At 42.5% G+C, this 23,488-nt stretch overlaps 1 protein-coding gene across 3 annotated transcripts in view; it reads left to right on the top strand.

Annotated features, from left to right (window-relative positions):
- The first annotated feature begins 1,011 nt into the window (after positions 1–1,011).
- Positions 1,012–23,488, top strand: part of LOC124035872 (anoctamin-1-like) — a 66,025-nt gene continuing 43,548 nt past the window's right edge. For 2 of the 3 annotated variants that reach the window (XM_046349681.1, XM_046349683.1), the window contains exons 1-2: positions 2,733–3,030; positions 4,998–5,170. In XM_046349681.1, the coding sequence (XP_046205637.1) occupies positions 2,958–3,030; positions 4,998–5,170 (246 nt within the window). In that variant the 5' untranslated portion in view covers positions 2,733–2,957. Of the gene's footprint in view, positions 1,369–2,732; positions 3,031–4,997; positions 5,171–23,488 lie in introns of those variants that run through there. The other variant, XM_046349684.1, reaches the window with a different exon arrangement.

Genomic DNA, 23,488 nt, shown 5'->3' on the forward strand with positions numbered 1-23,488 from the left:
TACCAAACTGTTAGCTGAAGGCAAAACACACATTGATTGTTACTCAGTTGATTACTACATAAAGTTAATGAATGGATACATTCATTGGGATTGCAGTTTGAGAAGACCACAGCCTCTACCAAAGGACTGACATCATGAAAAGACTACAGACAACTCATCAAATGAACAATACAAGGATACCAATGCTTGGATACATTTTAAGGGGAAATTATTTTTGTTACCACCCAGAATGGTATGCCTATTATTCTATATTCCACTTGTATATAGTAATTACTGTGTTTAATGCTAGTGGTTATCAATTGAGATAGGCCTGTAGTTCATGCACCAGCATTTCTCCAGATCACTACAGGAAACATTTTACATATGTAAAGTCACTGTTGCAGAAGCTTTTGGTAGGAAAATCTATGCAGATGGCCTCATTGTCCATTGATTATTTGCATAAAATAAGGCCATCTGCTAAATATGACTTTTTTTTGTTTTACGAATTACATCCGTATTTCCATTCCATTTCCCATCAGTATCTTCAACATCTTAAACAAGACTGTATGCAGACACAGGCTACTTTTTAGAGAACAGGTGGTTGAATCTAGATGTGAATTATGCACAATATAATACTTTTTTATGCATGTGCATTCACTTTAGTTAGAAGTCTCAGGTACTCTGGCTCTGATCTGAGAACAGCTGGGAATGCCATCATTTTGGTTCTCATTCCCTGCTTCATAAGAGTCCCTACAGGCCCAGGCTGGTATGTGTGTGCAGAGATTACATTTGAAAACATTCCTAATGTGTTGTATTACGTTTCCTACTGTCATCCTAGGCCTACCTGATATTGACGTATCATTATTCTGATTCACAGACTTGCAAGACAATTTGTAAGCTTAATTCAATGCCACACTCTGTAGGTTATTGTTTGTTGTGGCACTAAGGTGACGACGACAACTTTACATTTCCTGATTCTCGAGGAGGGAGTCGCTGGGAGGTTGCGAACAGGTAGACACAGGCAGAGAGGAAGAGGCGAAGGGAGAGTATTTACTCCGCTCAAAATCTGTCCGCGTGAGATGAGCCTTTTTTTGCATGGAGGTCTATAAGAGAGTGTCGAATTAGGTCATATTTCATCAAATAGAAGTTTTGTAATGTTTAGGCTTTTACACATGTATTGACATAAGTGAATGCAAGTGGCATTCTGGCAACTTTGAGAAAAACTACTTAGACTACGCGTGTGAACAACAGGCACAACTATCTGCCCTCTCGTTGCCTAGAAGGGTCCCACCTGATCGTGCTTGCCCCTAATAATTGAGGAAATGTATTTCCATTATTAGAGCGGTCAGACGGGTATCTTGTCATTTTAACAGATCATCTTTGACACAGGTGAGTCGCCGACAAATGTGATACTGGAATAATTTGGGGAAGTGCAGTTTTGTGTACTTGTGTGTCTTGACATCATTGCTTTATTGTACTTAACTAAGGTAGGCCTAATTGCTGTCTTTCAGTAATTTCAGTAAATGTTTGGTTTGAACAAGTTGGTTCAAAGCCCAGATGCGCCTTCTTGTCCGGGTGGGGGTTTCCCTATAAAATACCAGTTTTTCCCTGTGGCATCCTGGTAGCCTAATTGTAAATAGTATACTTTCCAGAATGTTTTTAAAACTGATTATCCACATGTAAATATAGGCCTAACATCGTACACGGATATAGGCTATCAAGTGTGTTTTTGATCACGACGAACTATTGCTGATTATCCACATGTAAATATAGGTCTAACATCGTACACGGATATAGGGCCATCAAGTGTGTTTTTGATCACGACGAACTATTGCTACATATTAAAACACGTTTGAAATATTTTGTTTGATTTAGATTTACATTTGTACCATGATGATGCGCCTGACAAATTTAAGCATCATACAGAACGAAGTCGTTTCAACTCAGGCTGCGTAAAATTCAAATTCCGCGGGTATCGAGAATGTCCCGCATAAAAGTTAGATATAGTGGGCGATTGGGCATCTACATTTGACATGCTGTACACGTTCTAGGCTACTTCTGACATTTTTCGTGAACGCTTCATCTGTGACTGACTGTCGCTCTGGTTTCCTATTTGAAGAGAAAGTAGCCTAAATTCATTGGACACACAAGCATTGCATTGCGCACGGACTGTTGTCTCCAGGTATTGACGTGGTCGTCAGGCTCGAGGTAAATGAAATGCCCTCATTTGAATTCCTCTATAATGGGTTATTTCATTGAAAATATAACCATTGATTAAGTCCATTTGCTGAATTTTGCGGTTCACAAAATCAGCAATCAAGTTTTTTACACGAGTATGAAAACCTGAGTGCATGACAGTACAGGCCAAATAAGGTGCAGGTCAAATCATATAACCATATGCGCTGTAAGATGTTGCCGCGTTGCTCAGTCAAATTAGAGTACCGTAATTCATGTATTTCAAGCATGAAACATCCCCTGTGTTTTCACACCTACCCATGTTGGAGGAGACATCAGATCGTGGCGTGGGCGGCACCAGCTGTCTCTTGCGGGTGCTCTCACAACCATATTGACCATCCTATTGATGCACTGCACTGAAATATATTACAGCTATTTTGCACGACGTGTTGTGGGAGGGCACATAATGGACATGATGTAGTTCGTAACGCGTATAGATTCGAATTCTTGTTTAGATAGAGAGAGAGAGAGAGAGAGAGAGAGAGAGAGAGAGAGAGAGAGAGAGAGAGAGAGAGAGAGAGAGAGAGAGAGAGAGAGAGAGAGAGAGAGAGAGAGAGACTCTGTAGTAGGCTAGCCTTCTTGGAGAGGCAGGGGCACGTTCTGTGGGAAACCCATCGTTTCCATGCCTCACCACAGCATTGAGCCCACGGGCGCAGTGAAGGCATCGACTATATGGTTTTCAGAGCGTGGAGGATAGAGAGAGGAAAATCTGTTGAGATCACTGGTGTAAATAGTCTGTTCAAATGGAGAGACATGGTGATGATGATGATGATGATGATCCGATGCAAACCATAAACAGTCATGATAAAGTAACTGGTAAGTTAATGCTGTTTGATGAATGGTACATTTGAAATTATTTTCTAATTGTACAAGCTCAAAAAAGAAGAAGCGCACCACAGGTAGGATATGGTTGCATAAGGTATAGAGCTACATTTGATGGATGGATATGCGGCAGGTTAGCGGTTAGGAGCGTTGGCCAGTAAGGTCGCTGGTTAGAATCCCCAAGCCGACTAGGTGAAAGATCTGTCCATGTGCCTTTGAGCAAGACATTTAGCCCTAATTGATCCTGTAAGTCGCTCTTGATAAGTGTCTGCTAAATGACTAAAGTAAATGTCAAATGTAGGAAGGCAGGCAGGCTGTAGCCTAATATTTAATTATATGAAAGCCCACTCGATGTATTTTTTAACACATCACCTTTGCATGTTTATATTTTAGGCATTTTTTAGGGGTTGGAAACGACTTATTACACATTTGTCATAATGACCATTCACTGTAAGGTTATAGCCTACTGTAATGTAGCTTTGAGAGGTTCGTTTACCTGGCTGTCAGTGCTGAGCAGTATTCCCGAGGCAAGTGTTCACTGTGTTCACACCCTCGGCTACAGTAGCTGATAGGGGAAGGCGCACAGACAGATATATTTCTGGAAGCACGACTCCATTTAAGCATGCCTTATACTGTCATCCAAACCATTCTAACTTGAATTCATAAAAACAAATATGTTAATAAATATGTTTTTGATAGCTCTAGTTATATACAGTATCTATATACGACTACTGTTGAATTATTCTACATGTTGATTGGGATGAGGAATGGAATTAGCAAAGAAAGAGATTCTTTCTGATAAGTATGAAGACTTGATCATAGTTGGTAAATCGAATTGGTGTCATTTAATTTTGCTTTAGCTACTCCGTCACATCATATTCCTTCAGCTCACAATAAGTTCACATAGGTTTGTTTCATGTTGATATAACAAATCAAGCATCTAAATCGGAAAAAAAGGACTTTACTAATTTGGCCATTTTGATCAATACAGCATCTTTATGGAGAGATACAAAATATTTATTTGTATCATTACTGAATTGTAAATTCCAACATACAATTTTGCAGTGCAAGACAACATCAGGTGACTAGTTTTGATTGAATGGAGCTGTCAGTGTAATTGTATCATGTAATCCTTCAACCTATGATGGTCCATATCAGGCTCCTGCTAATTTCAGCACACACTCCTTTTTTCTCTCCTGAAGAGCACCCAAGGGCCCTTATCTGTGAAGGTTATTACAAGGACTTGACTTACAGCATTTATGTCTCTTTGACTGTCAGAAGCTGTCCCTGGCATTGCCACGGGTAGGGAAATCCTTGTGAGTCATTGCCCAAGAAAAGGCAGATACTTGGTGGAGCTCCTTTGTATTCCCTCTGAAAGGTTTTCACCACGTAAAAGGATTCGTAATGTTTCGTGATCAAAGACCAGATGTGTACGTTGTCTAGGTATGCTCAGATATTCAAATATTTATAGAAATATTGTCATACAGGCATGTGGGGTGACAAATGAACAAAAGACCAATCGGTAAACCGAGGCAACATTAGCCTTTAGGCCATGAGAGATTCATGGACGTGCTTACACAACCAATGCCTTTACATTAGCTCTTTGGAAGAAAAATAAAATGTTTTTGCTCAACATTCACACAACATGCACGTAGATGTTGAGTGTAAATAAACTATGGTCAGATTCTCAGTGATTATAGTCAACTATATGGGTACTTCCTCATCCACGTTGTTAGTTTACCCTAGAAATGAACACCCAAAGCATGTTGGTTATTTTATGTGGCTGTCAAGAACCTCATCAGACAATATACTGTACAATGGTAGGATGCTTATTATGCTTCTCATGCCATTGAGCTGGACAGTACACTCTTAGCACCATTTGACCTGGAAGCACATATCAGAGTAACAAATACTTACAGTATATTGTTCCATACTAATCATATCTTTTTCCCCCCTCACAGGTCAAACTTTCCTCGTACACGACCTCTCTGGTAGTCTTCTCCCTGAGTTGGAAGAGCAAGGCACCATGAGGAGGAATGACTATTATATCCCTGTATCCTGCGAGGAGAAGGCAGCTGACTTTGGGAACACTAAGGATGGTGGCGATAGCAAATATAACAAGTATAACTCCATCGTAAGTGGTCTTCTCTACATTGAGAATTTGTATTTGTATTTATTAGGGATCGCCATTAGCTTTTGCCAAGGCAGCAGCTGCTCTTTCTGGGGTCCAAACACATGAAGGCACCTGCATTGTAATATTGTTGCATGGTGGTATTATACAGTTTGTATTGTAGATATGTAGTGGTGTAATAATGTTATATGATGTATTGTTTCATCGTTTGTTTTATGTGTATAGAATGTGTGTGCTAGTGTGTGTGCGTATGCGTATGCGTGTGTCTGTACCTGTGTGTGTGTCTCTTCACAGTCTCCGCTGTTCAATAAGGTGTATTTTGATGTGTTAAAAAAAAAAAATCTGATTCTACTGTTTGCATCAGCTACCTGATGTGCACCTCCCATAGTCTGTTCTTGACTTGGGAATTGTGAAGAGACTTCTGATAGCATGTCTTGTGGCGTATAAACACAAGATCATTTTACTTTTTTTCTCTCAAGATCAAAGCATTTAATAAAGTAGTTGAAAGTGTGTTAACAGCTGATGGGCATACATAGAAGTGAATCTTAGTGTGGTAAATATGAAGACCAAAACAAAGATTCCACCCATCTAATCATGGGTGGAATCTTTGTTTTGATCTTCAGTCATCATATTTACCACACTAAGATTCACTTCTGTGTATAATTACTGTATGTTAATAACCTAAAACCATTCAAAATCATTAAAAAATATATTTTTATTTATTTTTTATTTATCTCACCTTTATTTAACCAGGTAAGCCTAGTTGAGAACAACTGTGACCTGGCCAAGATAGCAATTCGACACATACAACACCACAGGAATAAACAAAACATACAGTCAATAATACAGTAGGAAAAAATCAAACAAAAAGTCTATATACAGTGAGTGCAAATGAGGTAAGATAAGGGTTGTTCAGGAGTTAAGGCAAAGTAATTACAATATAGCAATTAAACACTGTAATGGTAGATGTGCAGAAGATGAATGTGCAAGTAGAGATAATGTGGTGCAAATCTCTTCAGCACTGTTCAATTGGCTTTTAGTTAAGAACAAATTCTTATTTTCAATGACCGGCCTAGGAACAGTGGGTTAACTGCCTTGTTCAGGGGCAGAACGACAGATTTTTACCTTGTCAGCTCGGGGATTCGATCTTGCAACCTTTCGGTTACAAGTCCAACACGCCAACCACTAAGCTACCTACCGTCCCATTTTGAAAAAAATAAATGGTGCAAATAACGAATTATCATAGGAAGTCGCCCTCATGTACTGCCCTGTGTTAGCAGTGTAGAAGGTTAAAAAGTCAGAGTTGGTGTTCCTCTCTTGATGAGGACTACTGCCGCATCACTATGGAAACTGTATTGGGTCAAACTTGTGTACCTTCTACTGGGTCAGAGGGTCATTTGGACAGTAATTGCGGTCTTCTTCTATCTAATCACAGACACACTGGAATTATTAAGCGGGCTGATATACGCACCTAAAGCAGGCAAGAAAGGTCAAGTACATTGTTTGAAACACAGAGTCAATATAAATCAGTGCGGAATGCGGATGTATTGCTATGTATCAAGTGACTGTTAAAACAGACACTGATGGATGTGTTGTTGTTGTGAGGACCTATTTCCAGAATTAGTTTATGTATTCATTAGGATATAAAAATGATGCAGTATTGTTATTCAGCTATCCTATAGTGACCCTACGGATGTTATGTCCAAACCTCTCCCACAGGACTCTGCTGTTAGTGAATGACAGTCAGATGGCTTAGATCTAGTAGCTATACAGCTGTAAAGGTTTATATGCAAATGTGTAAGAAGATATGCATGATTCCCTAGATTAGAGGGCCTGTGGCTGAGTAATAACACTATTGATATGCATGCTGGTTTTTCTCACAGCACAGGAGCTAGGAGGTGGGTGGTTGAAGGAAGGGTTCTGGTTCTCTCCATTCCTGTATCTGCAACATGCCGTAACCACAACCTTATTTTCCCCTGTGAGGCATGACCTTTGCTGTGTCTTCCTGTTCTGAAGGGGCGGAGGCTTGTCGTCCAGTGGGATGCTTGTATTGAGATGTTTTCCAACAACTAGAGCTATTTTGTCTCTCGATTATCAAATAGGTTTGTTCTCCATAAGAAAGCTACTGTTTGTTCTCAACAAACGCGATGAATTTCAAGCAAATAATTGCAGAGCAAATATTGTGTTTGGGTGTGCCGTACCAGTAGAGAGAACATACAGGTGAGGCCATTCAAACTAGAGTCCATAAAACAATATCTACACGCGTTTAGTTTGTGTTAATGCATGCAATCCATTTTTATTTTAAGTTAAAAATACCTATATCCCTATTATATATCAATGTGTGTCACTATACCTGACAGTTATTTTGCAGTAACACATCTATATAGCACAAGGGGGAAATATTTGAACTTAATATATAAATGTGTAAACATGACTGTATAGCATTGTATTCATGAACCCTTCCCCGCAGAGTATTTCAGAGTGAAAGTTGTGGTGTTTGTTTATAACACGCTATATGGCACACATTTAGCTTTTCAGATTTCAGCTGTTATCAGATGCAGTAAATTTGATTTGACAAGGTCATGAGTTCAATGTGGACAAGTGCAGTCCATTTTTGAAAGATGAAATACAATACATGAGTCATTTACACAATCCTCATCTGTAAAGCTTATATCTTTTTGATTTTGTAAAGGGGGACAATATTACCTTCATCTTTTTGATTTTGTAAAGGGGGACAATATTACCTTCAACATTTATAATTTATTATCGCTTAGGCCAGGGACGGGGGCCTCGCCGGGCCAGTTGCTCAAGGTGGGATGGGTCGAGGGCACGTTTTGACAGAGGTGACCAAGGGGAACTCGAATCTGCCCCGTTTGTTTTGTTTGTTTCCATTTTTAGATATAGTTTTGTTTTGATGTTCCTTTTTGTTTCTGTTGACAGTACCAGTACCAGTCAAGAGTTTGAACACACCTACTCATTCAAGAGTTTTTCTTTATTTTTACTATTTTTTAAATTGTAGAATAATAATGAACACATCAAAACTATGAAATAATACATATGGAATCATGTAGTAACAAATAAAAAGTGTAATATACATTTACATATATTTTTTAATGAAATAAAAATGAATAAAAACACAAACAAAAGATATACAAAAATTACCACACCTTAATCGTCTAATTGGACTCGATTCTATGTACGTCCACGGTCTAGGCTAAATGACTCTATCATGGCATTTTGTCTAATGTCATATCTAGGGCGATCCAACTTAGTGGTGTGTTGCTTAGGGCACTATCCTAAGTTGATAACTACATGATAAGTCTACAGCTGTAAGGCACTAGCTTCGGACAGTCTACAGGGATGACCTATGGACCTCTGGGGAGAAACTGGTGATTATTGTAGCTGTAGAATCAAATGGGCTTTAGGGACTATTTTCAACTTTACCAAGACTGGTATTTTACTCAGACCTTTAATTGATCCTAGTATAAATCTTCATTAAATGTTCCGTTGTGCATATGCATTTATTCTTGCACAAGTGCACAAGTGCACATGCCAAGGGAAAGAACCAAGTATCCTGTTAGGCTGCAACCTGTTCAGTAAGAATCGGTGCCGACTTCAAGCCATATGCTTAGGGGGCCTGTAATGGTTTGACTACAAGTCAATGTGTCTTACACCATTGTAGTGGCTGGAATGACTGTTGCTGGGGGATCAGCTACCCTACCAATTTATCCAGAAATGTTATCCTACCGAAACACATGATTAGAGCAAATCCAAGTTGCATTGTAGTTGAGACTACACATGGCAAGGAATTATTATTGTTACCATTTGTTTTTGGAGGTGGAAAGACCACTGGACTTCTGGTCCTTCTGTAGCTCAGTTGTTTTTAACGCCAGGGTAGTGGGTTCGATCCCCGGGACCACCCATACGTAGAATGTATGCACACATGACTGTAAGTTGCTTTGGATAAAAGCGTCTGCTAAATGGCATATATTATTATTATTATTATTTTACGACCCGTATGGACACCTCAGTGATATTTCAGATGTATTCCAAGGTTATCCCTGTTGAGGGGTTTGTCCGCTCCTCTCTGTTCTCGTGGGGAAGTTTATAACTTGATTTGTTTTCTGATCAGGCTTCCTTGTACAGTGTTGTACGTAGCATCAACTCCCCCACTGGCCTCGACAAGGCTTATCATGGGTCTGGGCCAGTATTCCTCCCCTTTGTATCTCGGGACCCCCCCACCAGCGGTTGCTGTTGGTGTCCGTGTGTAACGATGACACTGTGAGTCGAGAAGCAGGTGCAGAGGAAACGTTTAATAAAACAACAAACATGAAACAAGACAGCGTATCAGTGGCGAGATAGCATGAAAACAGGAAACAATACCGACTGAGGAATGAACATAAGGGAGGGACATATAAAGTGGGGTAATGAGGAGGGTAATGGATTCCAGGTGTGATTCATGATGATCTGCAGGTGCGCGTAATGAAGGATGCCAGGTGTTCTTATTGATGAATCCCAGGACCAGTGGTTAGTATTCCGGCGACGTTGCGCACCGAAGGAGAGGAGCAGGAGTAGATGTGACAGTACCCCCCCCCCTCTGACGCGCAGCTCCTGCCGCAGGACAGGGGCGACCCCGAGGACGAGGAGAGGGTCTGTCCAGACGGCGAAGGTGGAAATCACGGATGAAGTTGGGATCCAGAATGTCCTCCACCGGAACCCAATGCCACTCCTCTGGGCGTGGGGGACAGCATCAGCTAGGGGACCAGGAACCACCGGCTTGAGAAGGGAGACATGAAACAAGGGTAAAATATGATAGTGACTGGGCAACTGTAACCTATAGGTCTCCTCGTTGACCCTCCGGAGAACCTTGAACGGCCCCACAAACCAGGGGCTCAGTTACTTGCAGGGTAGGCGGAGTGGGAGGTTCCTGGTAGAGAGCCAGACGCGATTCCTAGCGTGGAACACAGGAGTCTCACTGTGGTGGCGGTCTGCCTGTTCCTTTTTACGGACAGCACGTGGTCTGCCTGCTCCTTTTGACGATGGAACCACTCATCAACCACAGGAGCTTCGGTCTGGCCCGGGGTCCACGACGGCTGAAAACCCAGAACACACTGGAAGGGGGTCAACCCAGTGGAGGAGTGACGCAGCGAGTTCTGGCCGTACACTGCCCATGGACGGAATCGTACGCACTTACCCTGCCGGTACTGGCAGTGATTGAGGCCGGTACTCGGGAAGTGAGGCTGACCGTGAGCCTGAGCTTCTCCATGAAGGCACTCCATACTCATGATGTAAATTGAGGGCCACAGTCAGAGACTTTGTCCTCCGGAAGACCATAATGCCGGAAGACCTGCTGGAAGAGTGCCTCAGCGACCTGGGGAGCAGTTGGGAGACCAGGAAGAGGCATTAAATGACATCACTTAGAAAATCTATCCACTACCACCAGAATGGTGGTGAAACCGTCAGAGGAGGGGAGATCGGTTACAAAGTCAATGGATAAATGAGACCAGGGTCGCTGAGGCACGGGAAGCGGCAGGATCTTCCTTGCTGGTGCATTCTGTGGACTTGGTTTGGGCACATTCAGATCAGAAGTTGACATAACAAGTTACATCCTGCACCAAGGTGGGCCACCAGTACTTCTCAGCGATGGAGTGGATAGTGCGAGAAATACCTGGATGTCTAGCGATGACAGCTGTGTGTGCCCAGGTCAGCAGCCGATCACTTATCCTTGTGGAAACGTAGATGCGCTCAGGAGGACAGTTCAGGGGTGCGGGCTCCCTCTCTGAAGCCTGGCAGATTTCCACATCTACATCCCAGGCATCTGGACCTACGACTCGGGAGGAGGAGATTATAGGTGCACTCTGGACAGGACCCTCTCCCGAATCGTAGATACAGGACAGGGCATCTGCCTTGATGTTCTTGGAACCTCTGTGATAGGTCAGCTTGGTGAAGAAAAGTTCCCGCCTGGCTTGTCGTGGATTCAGTCTCCTCGCTGTCCGTATGTACTCCAAGTTCCGTTGGTCGGTGAGGATGACGAAATGTTCCTTGGTACCCTCCAGCCAATGTCTCCACTCCTCTAATGCCAACTTCACCACCAGAAGCTCACAATCGGCGACGTTGTGATTTCCTCTGTGGGGGACATTTTCTTAGAAAAGAATGCACACAGATACAATTTGAATGGGTTACCCTGTCGTTGAGACAAAACTGCCGCCACGCCCACCTCTGACGCGTCCACCTCAACCACAAAGGAAAACGTGGGATCTGGGAGTTTGAGCAATGGGGCGGAGGTGAAACGTTCCTTGAGGAGATGAAAGGCCTTGTCGGCTGCTGGGCTCCAAACCAACCAACGAGGCCCACTGAGGAATGAACATAAGGGAGGGACATACAAAGGGGAGGTAATGAGGAAGGTAATGGAGTCCAGGTGTGAGTCATGATGATCTGCAGGTGCGCGTAATGAAGGATGCCAGGTGTGCGTAATGATGAAACCCAGGACAGGTGGTTAGTATTCCGGCGACGTCGCGTGCCGGAGGGGAGAAGCAGGAGTAGATGTGACATCGAGGCACAAACAAAAGGGTTGGACCCTTTGTACAAGCCGCGTTGTTAGTAGATTGTGGTTAAAAATGCACAGTGGCTGTCGTGGCCTGCCGTTCACCACAGTGTCCGCGTGTGGCAACTGTTCCAGCACCCTCAAACTTAGACAAGGATATCTTTTGGCGATATCGCACAGTGTTTCACCAGTTTCAATCACCGGGTCAGTGGCGGGACTGACGCCGTTAGTTTCATAGAAAGGGGTTTCAGTCCCTCTCAAAGCGGAAAATGTATCATCGGAAGCAGAGTCCACTCTGAACGTTGATGCTTTGTTTCCTGAGACGGCTGCGTTGCTTGCGGAAGTGTCTGAAGGACAAGAGAAGTTAATCTTAGCTACAGTATCGCATGACTCCAAGGAGGAGGGAAGTTGCTCACTCACAGAGACTGCTGCTCGAAATCATGAAAATAATAGTCTATCAGGTTTGCTGACTGAATGTGACAAGATATCGTAATATCGGCTTGAGTCAGATTCTACATCAAGAGGTGTCAATGTATTTTTCCCAAGGGGTCCTGTAGACAGATACTCCTTGTGGATGACTGTGTTGCAGCCAGCGTTAGGAGAAGACAGTGTGGTCAGTGGAGACGGCACGGTTATCTATGACCATACCTGGTTGGCTTTCCAATCCATTCGTGGGCTCAAACGATCCATCAAGTCTCCTCCGAGTACCAGGTGTTCAGTTTCTAAGCTGGTAACTTACACAGGGTGAAAAAGCGATACATCTTGGAAGTGTAGTTTCAGCATGAGTCATATTGTGAGAGGCGAGGTAGTCTGAGTAAAACCTCGAAGTTCAGTGTCACATTGTTCCGTTTTTAACCAACGTTTAGCAAGGTTCACAGCCCTTTTGAGATCATTAAACAACATTTGAGAGATGAGCGATATTGTTGAGCTCGAATCAATTAACGCAACACAATGTTAAGCAGTCCTCTAGGACAGTTTCCACGTAGTGACTTTCAGAGTTGCGTTTTGTGGTCATATTCTCCACTAAGTGGAGTGACTGTTCGCAATGGCATGATGTGTCATTTGTGTTCATGGTTAAAACAGATGGACTTATCTGAGTTTGAGTGGAATTGGCTATTGCGATGTGGTTGAACTTGTGCGTCGCAACATTATTGTTATTTTTTAAAACTTTATTTATAGATTTTCAAATATGAGAACAAAAACAGCACAACCCCAACCCCTCCTTCTCCCAACCATCCATCCATCCCTCAAATCCACCCTTCCACCCTCCCTCCAATCCACCCACCCACCAACCAAGGCATCAATAGGAGATACTATTAAAGTAAATTAAATATGACAGAAACACACAGAAAAACAGTAATAGAAACAAAAACAATGGAAAAAGTGGAATAAAAATTATCAGCACAAACGGCCACGAGACCAGACATGGCTGCTTACCAAAATATGCAAGTTACACTAAGTAAAAGACAGGCTCTCCACGTATTGTATTAATGAGGACCAGGTTAAGTCAAACTTTTGTTGGGACCCAAGCACAGTGTACCAAACCTTCTCCAGAGGAGGATATGACATCACCTCTTTAACCCACTGCATAAAGGAGGGCGGCTTTGCAGACCTCCAGTGAAAGAGAACAAGGCGGTGAGCTAGCAGCGAGGCAAATGCTTTCGCATTTCCTGATGCATGGTAGCATTCTGGTCTAGGGGAAGTACCGCAAAAATGTCAGTGAATGGCTTGGGGTTAACAGTTGTATTACACATACAGTATGTGAGAATGCCTCAAAATGGGGCCCCAGAAGCCATTCAAAGATTGGCATGACCAAAACATGTGTCCCACAGTCGCTGGACTCTGGTGGCATCTCAAACATTTGGCGTCCACATTTGGATATATTTTTGCCAATCTGTCATTTGAGTAATGGAGACGGTGCGAAACTTTAAACTGAATGAGCCCAGGCCTTTTGCAAAATGATGAGGTGTGGATACGCTCAATACGTTGTTGCCTTATATCATCGGGAGCTCGGCACCCATGTCTTGCTCCCATGCAGATTTTGTATTTGCCAAGGAAGGCGGATGAATGTTCTGTATTATGTTGTATAATCTGGAGATTGTGCCCTTCAGATACGGGTTAAGATCTTAGCACATCTCGACTGGACACGTAGTGGGCTCGAGTGGAAATGAAGGGAAAGTTTTTTTTTTTAGCAAAGCTGCGAGTATGCAGATATCTAAAAAAGTGGGTATTGGGAACATTATGGTCAACCCTCAGAGTCACGAAAAACACCAGGCCGTTCCTATGCCAGAACTGGAATGCCGTGTCAGTCTGTGACACTGGGAAGATATGATTAGATGTTCATGGAGTTGCAAGTAGTTGCTTGCTCATTTAAGGCTAAAGTGATTTCGGAATTGGGACCAGATTTTAAGGGTGTTCTTGACAATGGGATTCAAAACATGGGTGCCAAGGTTCATGGACAGTGGGGAGCACAGGAGCGAGACAGGATAAGTTGGAAGACTTGACTGTAGCTCCATGAGGGCCCAAGTTGAACCATCCTTGTTATAAAATGTAGAAACCCAATAAACACATTTAGATATATTTGCATGACGAGTATTAGTGTAAAGAATGTGGAATGCCTGCGGGCTTAGGTCTCTCTAGATATACCTTTCTCATTCGTGTATTTGACTTATTCCAAATGAAGTTGGAAATGTAGCTGTCCAGTTGTTTGAACATCGACTTTGGGAGAAAAATGGGGATCATTTGGAATAAGTACAAAAATCTAGGTAGTATAGTCATCTTAACAGAATTAATGCGACCTGCTGATGAAATGGGACCACCTTATGAAATCCTGCTTGGTGCGCTCCAGGAGTGTTTTGAAGTTATGTTTAACCAGAGCCTTAAATGAGCATATGACATTTATCCCCAAATACGTAAAGACCTGATGCTCCACCTTAAGTGGGAAGTTGGCATACCCAGTTCCTTCTGCTAACTGATTCATGGGGAGGAGCACACTTTTTTGTTAGGTTTAACTTATAACCAGAGAATGTCCCAAAACCTTGTAGCATGTCCAAGAGATAGAGTATAGGCTCCACAGGGCGAGAACTGTATAAACGAAGAGTTATGTCGCCCATCTTGTATTTCCTTAATCCTCTCCTCCACCCACAGGGCAATAGCAAGAGGCTCAATAGCCATATCAATTAGGAAAGGGGATAAACAGCAACACTGCCGCCCCCCCATGTGAAGAGGGAAGTAGCTGGAGGTAACCTTGTTGGTGCGAACGGAAGCCACTGGGAACGAGATCAAAATCTTAATCCAGGAAGGGAATAAGGGGCCAAACCCAAGTCTCTCTAGTACTGTAAATGGATATTCCCACTCAACCCGGTCGAAAACCTTTTCAGCATCAAGAGAGATGACGACCTCTGGCTGTTGCGTTGAGTGTGCAGATTAAAGAACATTAAAATAGCCAGCGCATATTATAGAAAGATTGCCTACCTGTCAGAGTTAATTATTATATTAGGCATCACTGTCTCTAAACGGCGTGAGAGGACCTTAGTGAGAATTTTTTAATTGTAACACAAAAGGCTTATAGGGTAAAGGGCAGTATGAGCCACAGTCTAGGGGAATTCTTGTATTTTTTAAGCAAAACCGAAATACTCACCTGGTAGCTGTCTGTGGCAGTTTCAGACTAGAAAGGATTTCAATGTACATTGAGCTGAGGATAGGGGATCATTTAGAAGAGAATGCTTTATAAAACTCAATAGGAAACCGTCAGGCCCAGGAGCTTTACCGCTCTGCATGGACAGGATTGCCAGAGTAGCTTCATTATCACTTATGGAGGCATACTTGTTGGTTTGTTCATCTGAATTGAGACAGGGGATGTCCAGATTGTCTAGAAATGCATGCATACGAAATGTGTCAGGAAGTGTACGAGTAAAGAGCAGAGTAGAATTGCTTAAATTGATTGTTGATTTCTTTGGGATGGGTAGAAGTTGAATCAGCTGTGACACACATTTCAGGTATGGTATGGCTGCTGGTAGCGGATTGTCGAAGCTGATGAGATAACAACTTGTCAGCTTTCTCTCCATGTTCATAACATGTCAGCATCGACTTAAACAGAAGATGCTCCGTTTGTTTAGTGGAGAGATTGTCAAATTCGGATTGGTGTAGCTCTCTTTGTAGAGTTCAGAGTTCAAATGATAAGATTCTAGAAATGAGTTGATTACTGCGCCTGATTTTGAAATTACATTGTTGGGCTTCGGTCTGGATCTGTCTAGACTTGGATGCAATACACAATTGAAATCTCTGCCCAGTATCAAGTGATGAGAGGTAAGGTCAGGAAGTGTTGCAATGAGGTCAGAGAAAAATGTAGCGTCATCCCAATTAGGACCATAGAGGTTAGCCAGAATAACCTGTGTGCTAAACAATTTCCCCATCACTATAATTTATCTGCCGTTAGTATCCAAAATGACTTTGGAGGAGACAAACGGGGTGCCTTTTCTGATAAGGATGGCTGTCCCTCTGGCCTTAGCACCAAAGTTGGAGTGAAATCTATGGTCTACCCATCCTGTCTTTAGTTTATCATGGTCGCTGGACCGGAGGTGGGTCTCTTGGAGAAAAACAATGTCCGGACTTGTACTTAAGATGAGCAAACACTCGGCTACGCTTGGCCATATGGTTAATTCCTTTTAAATTCCAGCTGATAAAACAAGTGGAGCCTAGAGTATGTGAATTAGGCATAGCTATAGTAATTAGAAATGATCACATGGCCAGTGTGCTGAGAGGTCAGAGTAATAAAATATAAAGTACTCAGAAGAAAGTGTTTGGTGGGGGGGGACATATACCCCTGTCCCCTTGGGATGACAAGAATAAAAATATATATATATATGCAGGTATATATATAAAATAATAAGTAAATAGGAAAACAAACCCAGTTTAATTCAACATTTGTATAAATGTAACCCTAAGTTGAAAATCCTAACAACCCAGAACCCCGAAAAATGATTGGCAAACGCTTGGTAATTAATACCCGTCCTGTACTGCTCGCTCAGCTATACAACCTGCGCTCCTTTTCCAGCCGCCACCAAGCACCAAGGCGGACCAACCAGTCAAATAGTAAAGAAGAATACACGTGGCCCTTTGGGAGTATGTACTAAACATGCTCACAGTATGTTGTTAGAGTATCCTATTAAGGGATGGAAAGAGAGCTCAGTTGCTAGCCTTAGGTAGCAACTAGGCTAATTAGTACCGAGCCACCTACCACAGAGGCTGTACAGCCACAGCTAGTTAGTAAAAGCTAATTGTGCCATGTACTGTAAATAAAATACTATTCAAACTATATTGTCGTTGTGAGAACATTTCACCCTATACATATCATTATTGTTCATAACGTTAAGTTACTGGAAGAATAATTGTCCTTTTTTGGCAGCAGGGTGGAGGCACGTTTCTTATCAAGATATGATATCGCTAGTTGGTCCTTTGTCATGTTAGCATGGTTAGTATGGGCCTACAATGACTAGTTAGTTGTATGTCACCTGTCCTCCGGTGGATATAGGTGCTTGACGATGTATTCTTTGGCCCTGGTTTGGTCTAAGAATGTCTTCTGCTCGCAGGAGGGAGTAGTGATCTGCAGTACAGCTGGGTAAAGAATGCCGAACTTGGTGCACAGATCGCGGTGTAGTAGCCCCCTCACCTCGTTGAAGACTGACCTCTTCTTCATGGCTGCCGCAATATAGTTAGGGTAAATGCAAATATTCTGGCCATCGTAGGTGATGGGAGCCGCTCGCCATGCCTTACGGAAGACACCCTCCTTCTCCTGAAGGTAGAGGAATTTAACTACAATGGGTCTGGGCAGCTCCCCATTCTTCAGGGCGGACTGTAGGCTTCAGTGCGCAAGGTCAAGGGTGGGGGCATAATTGGGGTCTAGAATTTCCTGGAGCAATTTAGCTATGGACAGGGTAGACTGCAATCCGCCTACGGTCTCGCAGCCCTCTCTCACGACAAAAATGTGACTGTCCCCCCCTTCTGTTCTCTAGGTCTTTGACCTCGGAAGTTAGTTTGACGACATCTGATGAAAGCCGGGTGACTTGCTCTTCCATTGTCACCAATTTTTCGGAGAAAGTATTTAAGCCACCTTCCGGGCTATTCAAGACGGGTGTCACGTTTCGCCAAGTCGTCTTCAATGGGGTCGATCTTTGTGTTGAACTCGGTGGCAAGAATGGCTATTTGTGTGGAAAGGTCAGTGGACAGTGACACCTTAGCCAGGACAGTCTGTTCAGACTTAATGATAGCCGCCATTACCTTGGCTAAGTCAGGGGGATCAGAGTCAAGAAGAACACCCGTGTCCAGTGAGCCCGAGGCCTTAGTAGAGGCCTGCTCTTTTGTGACTCATGGCCGTGGTTGTTTTGACATTTTACAATGAAAAGGCCAAATATTTCAGAAAAAATGGCCAAATTTGTAAATTGAGTTTGAGTCCAAATTAAATTTTACAAAATTAACGCGGTAGGGGAGGTGTTGGTCATGTATTAATAGTAAATTGTTCGCTCTGGACAAGAGCACCGAGAAAACGCGTCTTCACATGTTGCTGCTCACCAGCACCCCATGCGTCTCAACATTTGTATTTGAGTTTATAGTCAAAGCCTGTGGGCTTGTTTCTTGATTGAGCAGGCCCTGGATAAGGTTTTGAGTGAGAGCGGGGGTAATTTGATCGTTTACGTTCTCACTAATGGCGTTAATTTTGGCGGCGCTGTTCTCCGTCAAATCCACGCCTAGTCGTGGTGTCTTATCTTTTTCCTCTTCGTCAAATTTTGCCGCTTTTGTACTTCTCTTAGCAGAGCTTCTAGAGAGTATTGGTCTATGTTTTGATAATCATTGAACCCGTTGTTATCCTTTGTTACTCTTGTGCCCTGACCCTTTGTGTGGGTTGGGAGCAGGAACGCAACGATCAATTTGATTGTAGCGGTAGTCGTTTTGCTGGCAACGTTCTTTATCGTTATTTTGACCATGGTGGTTATTGGGTTCGACAGAAACACTTGTTTGAATGGTAATCGCTCTTCCATTCCTGTTTCAGTGAGTAGGCCAAAGTAAGCTGAACGACTCCTATGATAGTATGCTCGTGGGAGTTCATTCTGAGCTTGTTTGATAGTGTTAGCCAGCGAGCTGTCGTGTTTGCAGCACGTGTTGCTGTTGTAGACAGATAAACCTTGTCAAATGTTTATTCTATGTTTTTTTCAACAGGTAAAGCCTGTCAGTACCCGTAGCGTTGGGGTAGCCATCCAAAGCATCCTCTATGTTTGCTAAGAGCGTCTCAGTGTCGTTTGGATTCCCTGGAACTGGGTCAAAAGTGCAGAGGTTTTTGAAGATGTTATCAAGGCGTCCCGTGCCAGAGAGAGTTGGCTTCATCCTGTGGGAGATTTTGGAACAAAATTCCAAGAGAAGACACCAAGCTTTGGCTTTGTTGGCAAGATAGCTCCATATTACTCTGTGCTGAATGGACAAGAGGAAAAGACGGAGGGACACCTGAGAGAGGTAAAGTCAGAAACCTTATGTCGTCTTCACTCCTTTGTGTACCGAACTCCGGTATGCAAGCTTGGTTGCTTTGTCGGGTAGTCACGCTGTTCCATTTGGAATTCCTCCAGATGGTACCTAAGCGTGGTAATCTGCTGCGTAGCAGAGTCCACCTTTGCACTTAGAGTACTTATTTTAGACACTGGCTCCGTTCAGTCTCATTCTTTTCTGTCATGGTTTGCAGGTAGAGGTCTTGAGCGTGGAGCGAAAGATGGAGTGATGAGATTTATTCCGCTTGCTTAGAGATCATTTTTTTCCACCTTCCTCACCTGGGTTCTCTCATCATTCATTTGGTCAGGGACTTCCATGAGTTCCGCTCTTTTGTCATCCAACTTGGTCATTGTGTTCATTAACTGATCGTCTATGGTCTGCAGCATTTGGACTAGAACATTTTTGCTCTGAGTGTTGTTCATCAAAACTGCATGCATGTTATCAAGTTGAGCGGCCCTGTTTGTAGATAGTTTTGCGTGGACTTCATCGTGTTTATTTTTTGGCTAAATCGAGTTGTTAATGTAGAAGACGATTTTGTTCCCGTGGAAGACGTTTTTGTTCAAGAGTTTGTGCTCGTTCGTCGTCATACGTTTTTGCCATTTATTTGAATTGTTCCGTTCTCAAAGCAGTTCCTCGGTTAGCAGTATTTTATTTTTGTCTTTTGCCATTTGTTTTCCCTACCTGTCCCTTTATGTCAACCGTTTCTTGCTTGTGCTTCTGCTGTGCACTGTGGTACAGGACCGATGTCAATCTCTGCTGGCGGCCATATATCAGGGTTATACTGGAGAGAACCTTTACATGGCCTGCGCCTGAAGGTTTATTCTGGTGGGCGTCTGTCGCAATTTCTGCAGTTGATTTTCTTCTTATGGTATAGTTTGGGTTTATATCGCTGCTGAGATCAACGATCAATCTTTCTATGGGCGAGGATTCATTCATTAGTGGGAGAATGGGGACCACCCCCTCTGATAGCGAGCTCATTATTATTATTATTATTTTTCATTTTTTATTTAAAGTTTAGGTTTTGAGTCGTTGGAAACTGCAAAAACGATTTTAACCTACACTACCGGTCAAAAAATTTAAAACACCTACTCATTCAAGGGTTTTTCTTTCTTTTTACAATTTTCTACATAGAATAATAGTGAAGACATCAAAACTATGAAATAAAACATGGAATTATGTAGTAACCAAATAAGTGTTAAACAAATCAACATTTATTTTATATTTGAGATTCTTCAAATAGCCTTGATGATAGCTTTGCACACTCTTGACATTCTCTCAACCAGCTTCACCTGCAATGCTTTTCCAACGGTCTTGAAGGAGTTCCCACATATTCTGAGCACTTGTTGGCTGCTTCTCCTTCACTCTGCGGTCCGACTCATCCCAAACCATCTCAATTTGGTCATAGTTTCTAAGATCACATCCCTCTCTTAACCTTTTCATACGTACTAACAAACTTGTTTGATCATTCTATAGTGGTCCCTGTAGCGTATGCTCAAACTGGTGTGATTAGAACGCTTGATTAGAGCGCTTATTTAGAACGTCCAGTTTCGATTGACGCAACAATCAGTATTTGAGCTGGCCACACTGTTTTTTTTCACAGAAACATTTTGCACAAACACAGTCCTTATAAAGTTATGTCCAGAATGTGACCAGTTTTTTTGGGATGCAATGTTCAGACATTTACAGTAGCTACAGTATAACACAGTCATCCAAACCGGAAAATGTAGACTACATTTGTCCTCGTGCTAACTGAGGAAAGATTGAGGTAACACAAGCGGTCATATTTTTATAACTCTCGGGTTGACAGAAACTACAATATGAATTAGCTAATAGCAATTACTACTCTTGATTAATCACATCACGGGGTGAGCTCACCATTGATAGAAATAATTGAGTAAAACACTTTCTAGAAATCAAAAATAATCTGATGGGTAGTTTGTGCATGCCCCCATGTTTGTTTTTTACGCATCAACATAAAGATCATTTGAAAAGACAAGTTTAGTTTTGTCTATAGTATGCATGTTGAAGAGGGTGTGTCGTCTACCATCTTTCACATCACATCATTCACTTCCGGAAGTTTACTCGAAAACTGAGTGAACCCTCCCTCACCTCATTTTGTTATAGCAGATTTGGTCCGACAGATGTTTACGTGAAACCCAGAATTGATTGTACGTCAACAAACATGGCTTCACACATAACTGGAATTAGCTTAGCTCATCATAATCAGTACAACCTTCAAAAAAGTATTTTACACACATAATATGTGTCCATTACAATCTATGCAAGAATCAGAATGCATGATTTGTCAGCGGTATTTGAAAACATGAATAAAACAGTAAATTAATCAATAATTACCACACAAAACATTTTGTGAAGGTGATGTATTGATATAAGTGGCGCGTGCCGGCAGTCAATCACATAACTTCTCACTCCCACTCAGAGACATTCAGTGTTGTTGTTTATGTATGTAGCTAGTGAGCTAAGCTGCAGCATTAGTCGTGTCTTTCAAAAGAAGACAACTTACAAATGGGGAAATTCCAGAGATTTAAAAAAATCAATTTTGACAATGAGTCTGGGTATGAAAGTCAGGAATCAGATTCTGACAGTGACAATGAGGAGCTGCCCCCAACCTTGTAGCCATTGAGAACCCTGAATCTGAGGACCCCTTGTTCACTGACGAAGTCCCAGGTCCCTTTGAAGATGCTGGTGGTGATGGAGGCTGACTGACAGCGGATGAAGTACAGGAGTTCTGTGGTAGCTTTCACCCCTCCTGGCCCTGCTGTTTGCTTTGATGAGTCCCAGTCTGGAGTGCAAAGCCCCTTTCCATTCCCCCTGAGGCAGTGCTTCAAGCTGTTTCTGACAGAGAAGCTGTTGGGAGACATAGTAGAGGAGACCAATCGCTATGCCTTGGAGCTACAGGAGAAGAGAGAGCCATGAGTGAGGGGAAAACTCACTAAATGGTTGACAACCACAGTTAGTGAAATGTATACCTTCCTGGTGACAGTCCTTCTCATGGGAATAGTAAAGAAGAACTCCCTAAGAGAATACTGGAGCACAGATCCTATGTTTGTAACTCCCGTGTTTGCCAACCGCTTCCAAGTTCTGCTGCGATGCCTGCATTTTGTCAACAATGCTAATGCAAACCTAAATGACCCATTACACAAAATAGCAAATGTTCTTATCAGCCTGACATCAGCATTTGGTTGGGTCTTTGTGCAATAGAAGGACCTATGCATTGATGAGTCCCTGATGTTATGGAAAGGAAGGCTGGCGTTCCATCAATATATTCTCTCCAAAAGGCACAGGTTTGGGGTCAAGTTCTTTGTCATGTGCGACGTGAAGACAGGATTTGTCCAGGACATGGTCCACACATCATACAAAAGCTGAATGTGATGCGGGCACCAGATGGAAAATGTGAACACGTGTGTGCAGGTGCTGTTTTGACTGGAGACGGGCAAATTTCTGTAGACTTGATTTGCAGAAACAATTGGTGCTTAGGGAAGTTTGTCCAGGTCAGTAATGCCCAAAAAGTTATTGTCCGCAAAGGTGAAATGGCCTACTTTTATGTGAATTAATAAGGAGGTGGAACACACCTCAATTCAAATGGTTGTTAAAAAATAAAGACGTGTTCGAAAATAATTTGAAATTGCGAAGTTGAAACAGTCTATAAATAAAAACAGGCAGCGTGCCTTAGTTTGAGGGCAGCGCGGATGAACTGTCCTGTTGCGTAACCATCACATTTTGGAACAGTGAGCGCATTCTGACATCACGTGCATAAAATAGATATTGGAGATATTCAGAACTCCAGTATGAACAGGTCAACAAAAACACTTTCATAATTGTTCATATTTCATACACAACGGGGAGGATAGAGACTTCGTACATGTAGTGTGTATACTTTTCAAGTTACAGTATTTCCTTCATCATTTCTCAAAATAACAACCAGAATTACATTAGTATTCTTTAGATTGCCTCTGACCATTCCCCACGTTCTATGTTAGAAATATTGTTACAGTATTTGCTTTAGAACGTGTTAGAGTTTCGGCGGGAAATGTCTGTGAAAACAAAGGCACATTCATGTGTGATTTTGGAGATAGCTGAAAGTTCTAATCCCTGATTTTACAATAGGGTGTGAACTGTCAACCCCCCACCAGCTCCCTCCTCCCCCTCTATGTGTGAGAGAGGGTCTGGCCGAAGTCATCCACTGAAAAGCTAATCCGACCCATCTGGATCCTCACAGT

The sequence above is a fragment of the Oncorhynchus gorbuscha genome, linkage group LG05, assembly GCF_021184085.1.
Source record: "Oncorhynchus gorbuscha isolate QuinsamMale2020 ecotype Even-year linkage group LG05, OgorEven_v1.0, whole genome shotgun sequence".
Taxonomy (NCBI): domain Eukaryota; kingdom Metazoa; phylum Chordata; class Actinopteri; order Salmoniformes; family Salmonidae; genus Oncorhynchus; species Oncorhynchus gorbuscha.